The sequence below is a fragment of the Aythya fuligula genome, chromosome 27 (genome assembly GCF_009819795.1).
Source record: "Aythya fuligula isolate bAytFul2 chromosome 27, bAytFul2.pri, whole genome shotgun sequence".
NCBI classification, from domain to species: Eukaryota; Metazoa; Chordata; class Aves; order Anseriformes; family Anatidae; genus Aythya; species Aythya fuligula.
In genome coordinates, this window is record NC_045585.1 from 4,327,907 (window position 1) to 4,337,238 (window position 9,332).

At 39.4% G+C, this 9,332-nt stretch overlaps 1 protein-coding gene across 1 annotated transcript in view; it reads left to right on the forward strand.

Moving 5' to 3' along the window:
• UNC5D (unc-5 netrin receptor D) overlaps window positions 1-8,949 on the forward strand; it is a 71,826-nt gene extending 62,877 nt beyond the window's left edge. The window contains exons 14-16 of the mRNA XM_032204017.1: window positions 490-654; window positions 2,520-2,698; window positions 3,795-8,949. Coding sequence (XP_032059908.1) covers window positions 490-654; window positions 2,520-2,698; window positions 3,795-3,999 — 549 coding nt within the window. The 3' untranslated portion in view covers window positions 4,000-8,949. The remainder of the gene's footprint in view (window positions 1-489; window positions 655-2,519; window positions 2,699-3,794) is intronic.
• Window positions 8,950-9,332: the final 383 nt, after the last annotated feature.

Below are 9,332 nucleotides of genomic sequence, written 5' to 3' on the forward strand. Positions count from 1 at the left end.
AATGAAACCATTGTCAGACACTATGATGAGGAAAGTTTTATGTTAATATTTTCTCAAATTAGCGAAGATCCTGTTTCAAGGCTTGAACAGATGAATAAACCATCGCATAAAAGCGTGGCATTGAAGCAGTTAATAGCAGGTGGCAGTCAGAATTCCTCTAGTGCATTTGTTTGTCCTGGCCATCCTGCAGGAGCAGATGCTGAGTGCTTGGCAGCCTTCCCACCATGTTCACAAGTCAGTAGGGGGAACCCTTAAAAACTGCTGGGGTGGTAGAGCAGGAAGAGGCTGCAACAAGCATGTTAGGAAGGCAGACGGGCACCTTCAGGTGTTGAAAGCAGCTGTTTGCCTGGCGTCTTGTGCCTCTTGGAGGATCCAGTGTCACTCTAGCTGTGAGATGATTTACATTCTGTCTGCTAAGAACTTAATTACAAAGGGAGAACCAAACTGAAGGAGTTTCTCCCCGTTCTCGGGGGATGCTTTCTGTCGCAGGAAGTCCCATTCTCCCGGGTGTGGTGCAGCAACCAGAAGCCGCTGCACTGTGCCTTTTCTCTGGAGCGCTACACTCCTGCCACGACACAGCTGTCCTGCAAGATCTGCGTCCGACAAGTCAAGGGGCACGAGCAAATCCTACAGATCCAGACATCCATTCTAGAGGTAAAGTGTTCTCTCTGTTTTGTGGTGTTTTTTTCAAGTTGTTTAGTACGGTGAGCCACAATCCCTCCCCATTTTTGCCCTTTCTACCTCAGTCTGTTTTCTCATGGCCTGTTCAAAGCTGTAACAACCCTACAAAGCATTAGTTTCTATTTCCAGTAGAAATCAAACGATGTACTTACAGAGATTTTACAACACTAAAAATCATCTATATTTGAGTCAGTAGTAATAGTTTTCTTGCAGAAAGTTTTTGAGCATCTTGCAGAGCACTGAGAGTTGAAAATGGATGGATTGCCTGGATGCTGTCGGGCCACTGGGGAGTTTTTGTACACACAGAATGTCTTTCGAGGACTGCAGCATTGCTCACATGTTAAAGAAAGCAATGGTGCACTGAGCAAGCTGGTAATGAGTCCTACAGCAGTGAGAACTTCAGCTACCTTTTTTAGATTATTAAGCATCTTGATTGATTAATGTTTAAAAAGTATCCAGATACTTCTGTATTAAAGATTTATGTTCATGTGCTAAATGCACTATGCAAAGAATGTGGCAACTAAATAAGAAAACCACAAATGTCATTCAGTATAAAAACAGTTTCTGAATGTCCGAGCATTTGCCAGTTCTTTGTAGAAGTTTCATAAAAAATGTCTGTCCTTCTCCAAACATCTCAGTACTTTCTGTCCTTATAAATATCTGTGACCTTTTTTTTTTTTTTTTTTCTTGTAAGGGACCTATCTATCCACAAGTCCCCAGAGCATCTAACAATTCTGTCCTCAAACAGATTTGCTAATACGGAAGACTTTCTCGTGACTATCTCAAAAAGTGAAGGAAAAGTGAGGATAATTTGACTATAAGATAAATATATAAATAACAACTGAATACTTGAATTGTTCGTTGCTTTAGAATTCCCTGAACTAACCAGGTAGCAGTAGCTTATCTCACATGTGCAGGGTATGAAAACCTACTATTGTTCTGCATATTTAATTTAAACAGTCAGACAACGTGATATATCTACAGCACTGCTATTACTTTGCATGGATGACTTTTGGGATGTGTCATAAATGTTATATGAAGAGACTATAGCATCATTGTTATTTAATATTTATGCTGCATTGCTCTGAAACGAATAATGCATGGAAATGTGACTCCATTACACAAGGCTGGTATAATTTCGTAGGAAAAGAAAGGGACGGATCTACAAAAAGGACCTGGATTCCATAGAGATCTTTAATGTGGAAGAACTGAGGTACTTACAGAATTTAGCTGCTTTTAAAAAATCACAAATGGGAGATTTTTATCTGCATTTTAGGTTTAAGCTATTAAAGATTTAGGCAGACATATCCTTTTGTGGCATTTACCTCCCAGTCACTGCTCTCTTGGACTTCATCTGTTACCCAAAAATAGGAAACTTGTGGAAGGAAAATGATGCTATTTAAAATGTTTTTAGACATAGGTGGTTGTGATGTGCTAGAAGTTCCTTCACAGATCAGAAAAAAACCTCCTAGCTATTTCATTTTCTGTTGTCACTTCCACAAACTGTAGATGGAATCATAGACTCAGATTTGATGCTTTCTTCCTCCAAAAGTGGATGTGATGCACCAACAGGTACCTGTAGCTAAACTCACTGCAGGTTGATCCTGCATAACAAGGCGGCAGAAAGAATACAGAAAAGAACTGTCTGCACTCACAGTTATTCTCCTTCTGATGAGGCTGTGCAAAAATCTTGTCTCAGTCCCCATTGGTAAACAGGAGTACATGGTAGGACTCTTGATGTTACTCTGTTACCGTGCTAAAGAGAGCCACCTACAGACCTGAAGGTAGGCACAAAGCCTGATGCTGTGCTAACTGCTTTGTTTTTCTATTCTGTGTAGAGTGAAAGAGAAAGCATCACTTTCTTTGCACATGACGACAGCAACTTCCCTGCACAGATGGGCGCAAAAGCATTCAAAATCCCCTACTCCATCAGACAAAGAATCTGTGCAACATTTGACACACCCAACGCCAAAGGCAAAGACTGGCAGATGTTAGCACAAAAAAACAGCATCAGCAGGTAATGGAAGGCAATTTTGAAAGGTGAACATTTACATATGCACTAAGAATGATTTTCTGCTATTATGTTATGGGTTTTGTTTGTTTGCTTGCTTGCTGGTATTAAAGATGTGTAAATGGTAATCACCTTTCTTACTCTCAAGGATTAATTGTAACTTTCTTATCTATATGACTCGCTACTGAAAACAGGAACTGTTTTCTCCTCTGAATAAACCCAGGTGTCCCATCCCACCTGACATTGGCTTCTAAGCTCAGTTGGTACACCCACAAGACTGAGGTCTTGGTAAAGTACAAGACTCAAGAAGATTTTGGCACGTGTTCTCTCAAAAAATACAGCCTGCTGTCTTGCCTTCTATCTGCTATGTTCTATTCCAAACCAAATTAAATGTTTTGAAGATTTTCTTTAAGGAAAGGGCATATTTCAAAGGAAATTGTGCTCCACAGTTAGGAGTAATACTATTCTGTGCTATAAATAACATTTATGCTTGTGAGCATAAAGGTCATTTATTTGTTTGGATGATTATGTCCAAGGCCAGTCAATAGAAGGAGCTTTAGAATAATGCGTTAAAGATAATCACTTTGTTTTACTAAATTCTTTGCCAATATCACTCCTGCAAAGTTCTAAAAACTACACCATAATAAATCTAAATTTACAAATGAAAATATACGGTTTAACTTCATGGAATTGCAACATCAACTTAAATCACACAATTTCTCTCCCTGACAAATTTTTACTAAGCTTGCTGTCCAGATGATGACACTCTCCAGAACTGACTTGGTTTCTAAATCAATACACAGGATGGTAAGTGCTGGCCAGCATTTACGTACCTCACAAGAACGAATCCTGTGTTCATTCTACTTCTGCTAAATTGAGCAAGTAACAATTAAAGAATAAAAGCACCAGTGTGTGTCCTTTGGAGGATTCCCTGCACTCATCTAATTAGATCTTGCTGAAGGTTTCCTGCTGTTTTTTGTTTGTTTGTTTTGTACTTCCACAGGCACAACACAGGGCACTTCCCTTTTCAGTGAACATTTTCATAGTGTTACACTGTACAGTTCTCCTAATCCTTCTGCTTCATCTCCCCACCCCCTTTCAGGAATCTCTCCTATTTCGCTACACAACGCAGTCCATCTGCTGTCATTCTGGACCTCTGGGAAGCCCGACATCAACATGATGGAGACCTTGACTCCCTTGCTTGTGCGCTGGAAGAAATAGGAAGGACACACTCTAAAATCTCAGACATAACAGAAACTGAGATTGAGGAGCCTGACTTCAACTACAGCAGACAAAATGGACTTTAGTCCCTTCTTTTCCATTCAAGAACCGATGGCCAGCTTTGACTTTTACACTAGAGAATCTCTTTGGCAGGGAGGAAATAAGGGTTTCTGCACACTGTAAGGAAGCAGATGCTCATTTCCACAATGCAGTTTTCAGCTGGAGGAGCAGAAGAAGCCCTATTAAAAATCATCTCGGTAATAAGGAAAACACAAGCTCTCCCTGTGCTACAGTCCTCTCTCATTTAAGATTCATATATCAAATTCAAAAACAAAACTACACATCTATCATTGCCCGGGGCAGGAAGGAGTGATATACAGAGCCGTACAAGGTAAATATTATGACATGATGTATTTAAGGAAACAGTGATGCTAAAGGAGAGTATAATGCCTAGTAATTACCAGCAAACATGATGGTGAATATTTAGAGCCACTAGAGGTTAATCCTGGTTTAAAGGTTTTCTTCTTGGGGCCTTGAGTCCCCTTCGTCCTGCGTTTCCAACTTAACACACTTCAAGAGCGGATTTAAAATGTCATTTCCTAGCATCTTGTAGTCACTTTGTATTTGCTGTAACTGAGCTACAGGACAACTGAAAATCTGGTCTTATCCTGTTCAGACATTTGAGGAATTAAGAGATCTTACAACTACTTAATTGATATTAACTACTTAATTGATTTCAAACTACATTCAATTTAAAAAAAAAAAAAAGTCAGTCCCCCACTGCACGTACCTTTGCTGCAGTCTTCCTGCTTATTCCCTTAACAAAGCAACTGAACAAGGCCGTTCTCTGTGGAATTGGTGTTCGCGAGTACGTGGGAGAAATTTTCACTCAGTCAAAAATGTTTCTTTGGGGGTAGATTTAAATAACCAAATAAAATTCAGGAGATTGCCAGCCCTACTTTAGCAAGTTTACACTTGGGGGGGGGGGAGTGGAAGCTAAGTTAAAAAGCAAAGGTGAATTCAATCAGTACAGCTTAATTTTGGTTTAGTTTCAGATTGAAAGGATAAACCCCACATAGTACTGCCAAAAATTGGCTCAGTTTCATTGTACAGTTTGCAAATTTTGTAGAACATAAAGCTGGCTATGTTATGCTTGGTTGAGTTAAAAACATATTGCATTTATCACCAAAACCAGAATTTAACTAGTGAATTCTCTTCATTTTTTATCCACCTCATACAAAAATAATTTATTACTTTAACTGAACCAAAAAAAAACAGCTGTCACTGTGAGTGAGTGTCCTAGTAGAACTAGTACCAAACCAAATTTAACCAGTATTTTCATTCATATTTTTGAAAATTAGCCAAGGTGCTTGTTAGCTCTGGCCCAAGGCTCTCAGCTTTGGTGACAGGAGCACAGTCAGTACAAAGCATGAACATGAACAAGACCTGAGGAGCTTTATGGAAAAGTAAGAAATTGAAAATGCGATTTCTGTTGTTTTTTTTTTTTTGTTTTGTTTTTAAAACCTCATATTTGGCTGAGACCAGCACAACAAGCCACAGGGTGGGTACTCAGTGTGCAAATCTATAATCAGCTGAAACTATTTCTTCATCCAGGATGCCAGTTCTGAAAAGTGCAATCAACAGCTCTTGATGTGAAACTTTGCTTATTCTTGTTGATCTGAAATTGCAAATTTCATTGCTTTCCCAGCTCAGCAGGCTGGAATAGCCTTAGACTTACAAATACGTAGACTTCCCCAAACATTTTTTGCACTTTAGTATTTCATGCAGTCTGACATCAGAGTTCCTGTTTGCGGTGGGAAATCATAATGGCTGCAGGCATATTTAAGACCGAGACAAAAATACCAGCTTATTTGGCAGCAAGCTGTCACTTTTTTCAGCAGCACATGGTACTGTCTGTGTTTGAGTTATATTTCGAGTGACTTCCATTCCTCCTCCTCAGAAACCTGTTTTTCATTGGACAAAATGTCATGAATAAAAAAAATAGGGAATGGCATCTACAGAAAGCAATGGAGTTCTGGTGAGCTGTCGTTGTCTGGGAAACCTGCTACAGTCACTCTCCAGCAGTTAATTTGTTCTCAGCGTCTCCTCAAGATGCAGTTTTAATTTGGTTGCTGCTTTTTCAAGCTAGCTTAGGTTAGCTCCTACAACAAAGACCTAAATACTACCCTGCACAGGCCGTAAGACAGTCGTGCTGTTCTGAGGAGCTGTGTGTGTTGCCTTCTCCTGTTTCACAATGTGTAGGGTCAAATGAGCTGCTATGTGGAGCTTAGACCTTAAAGCCTTTCTCAGGAAGTGCATAGTGTTTACAGTCAAGACTTGGGTAGGTTTGAAAATCCTCCCTGTACAGCGACACCCAGCGCTGCTGCTGACCGCTGAGTACGGCTGAGGGAGAGGAACCAGGAGGTAGCCAGAGCCCCAAAGCACCCCTGAAAGGGCTGCAGACGGGAGGGATCTGGGCTGTGCGCCAAAATCCAAGTCAGAGCCAACAACGTCTAGTGTCCGAGTTAATGTACTGAACAGGAAGAGATGTTGAAGTGTCTTACAATGCCAGAGAAGTAGCTGTTCAGCTTGGGGCCTGAGGTAAAATTTTAATTTTGCAGTGCTCAATGGAGCATTCCTGCTTCCCCTTAAGTTTCGTTTCCTGGTTTTTGTTCAGTTACACCAAAGCAGCTTCTTTGTTGCTGACCTTCCTTTTGTGAACTTAAACCAAGAACACTGACTTCTAACCTATTACTGTTTGATGCCCTGGTAGTGTTTAACTGGACTAGAAATGCCATAATACTTTCGTACCTTTATCCCCCGGGAAAAGAATTTGAAACAGTAACTAGGCAGCTGGCCTACACTGCTAATGTGAGTTTACTGAGATGGACACCTGAGTCTTCTAAGAAATGCCATAGTACATCAGACAAAACACCCATTTAGCCACAAGTGCCACAATCCCGTTTTGCTTTTTTTTTAAAACATCCTTTCCTTTCCTCTCCAAGGTTTCCTTTGTTTACCACTTGCTGCCTAGCACTTGCACTGGGCCTCCCTGGTTCCCTGTAATAAGGAATACTGAGTAACTGTTACCAAATCACCTTGCCCACATTATTCATTATCTTACAGACTTCGTTTCCCCTCACTCTCTTTTCTAGGCTGAAAAATCCTGGTCTATTGTTTCCCTGAACATCCTTGTTATTGTCTGTATCATCTCTAGTTATGTATCTTTTTGGAGATGGAGTGACCAATGACCTGTCTGCTATTCAACAAGAATGCAGGCTAAATCACTCAATTCTTTCATTTCCTCCATTTCTCACTGTTCCCACATTCAGTATCAATCACAGAGGATGAAGATCTTGCTATAGCATAAAGCCACAAGAAATGCCTGTGAGAGAGTGTGGGACTCCTGAGAACACAGTAAGTGACTTTACTGTGCAAATGACTCAAGCTAATACATCATCAGAGTGGATTCAGCTGCCTGAACATCCAGAAAATAAAACTGTGAGGAAAAAACTGCGTAGCTTTAAGATCAGACAGAGGTGACAGAGAATGTCAAATCAGAAAATCTTCTGTAAAAAAGAAAAGTCCTTGTTCTCCGTGATAACAATGCTCATGGTAAGCAGTAAGCAGACAATAACTTGAGGTGGAAAGATAGGCTCAGTCTTTTTCTCTTCCCTTTTCTCCTACTCCTGGGAAATTTGCATCTGTTGATTACCGTCTGTATCTGGTACAGATATGCCTGTTTTCAGATGCTCCCTTTCTGTTGTTTTATGTTAGCATCATGGGATGATATTAATAAAGCTTAGCACTTTTAATTATAGAGGCTTGTGCCTGTTCTCCTCCCCTTTTCACGCACTGTCCCAGTTTTAGAGATAGAGAAATTATAACATGGGGGGGATATTTCTGCTACCATATAAATGAGCTACAAATGGATTTTGCTACCATTAACAACAAATAGCAAAACACTATAAGTAAAAGATGTTAAATATTGTTTTCTTTTGCTTTTTCACAGTAAAAAGCAGCTGATAAATTCTGTCAGCTTTTTTCCCCCACAGTCTGCTCTGAGGATGCTTTGCAATACAGTGTTCTCACAGAATGATAATTTAGAATTTGTATGCAAATGCTGTACAAATAGATATGTTGGAAAGGATTAGCAGTCTTAAAATTCTAAGAGCATATTTTTAACAACTATGTTACGAAGATTGTTTTTGGAAATCTGTATGTGTGTGTATGTATGTGATTTGATCCAAAACCCAGATGTAAAGGCGCATCTGAAGTAGGACTAGGGGCCAGAAATTCAAACTCGATTCTTTTCCTCTATTTTATAAACGATGACGTTTGAAATATAACTTTAAAAAGTGTCTTTCACAAACCAAAAAATTAAAAGAAAGAGAAATGCAATGCTGTACGCTTCAGATTCCATCTAGCTGCCCTGAGCCTGATGCAGTGAAATAGCCATGTTGATTTTACATCACCAAAGAATCTGCTCGAGTATTTTTTCATCTTCCGAAGCACTTCCAGATACTTCTGTACTGTGAGTCATTTAAGACTAATAGTTACATTTTTTAAATGACTTACAATTTTGTCACTAAAATGGTGCACTTCACAGCTTTGCCAGACTGCAGCATCGTAAAGCTAATTTACAGTTTTTACAACATTGCTTTTGCAGTCTTACTAGTTTACATTAAAATCCTTTAAGCCACAAAGAAAAGAACCCTGCTCTGTAGATTTAAATTCTAACCTCATTTACCAGCGCAAGTCCCATAAAGCCACGATGTACTCCTACAAAAATGTTATTGGACTTCTTGTAATAGATGGAAAGATATCAACACAACTCTCTTAAAATACTAAGAACTATTTTTGTTAATATTTTTATCTCTGGCAGCAGCTGGTCTCCTCCTCCATGGGCCTGTGCACAGCTTGTTTTCAGCATGTTAAGAGAGAAGCTAATTCAGCCTAAGTGGCTGGAACAGGGATCTCTTCGTAGGACTATGTGGGCCTCATACCAGAGGTCCATTCTCGTTTATGTTTTTTGTTTGGTTGGTTTTGTTTTTTTTTTTTTTGTTTTGTTTTTTCAGGTGAAAGACATTGCTATTAGAGAGTTTTAAAACATTCAGTAACTGATTGGCTCCAGCTATTATCTTCCACTAGAAAAAAATGTAGCTTAGGTATACAGTGAAGCTAAACAAGTGAGAAACTGTTGGGGGACTTCTTGTCATGATTTGAATTATTTTTTTCAGTCTGTTTCAGCCTGTAAAACATAGAGTTATTTTTAAGCAAAGGACTGCGTTATGTCTTGGACGGTAATTAAATGAATGAAAAGAGGAAATTATATCTAAGTCCTTAACAACTATGAATGATCTGAAGGTTTGTCTTTCTAGCCTTTGTTTTACTCATTAGGATTATACCTAGGAAGTTC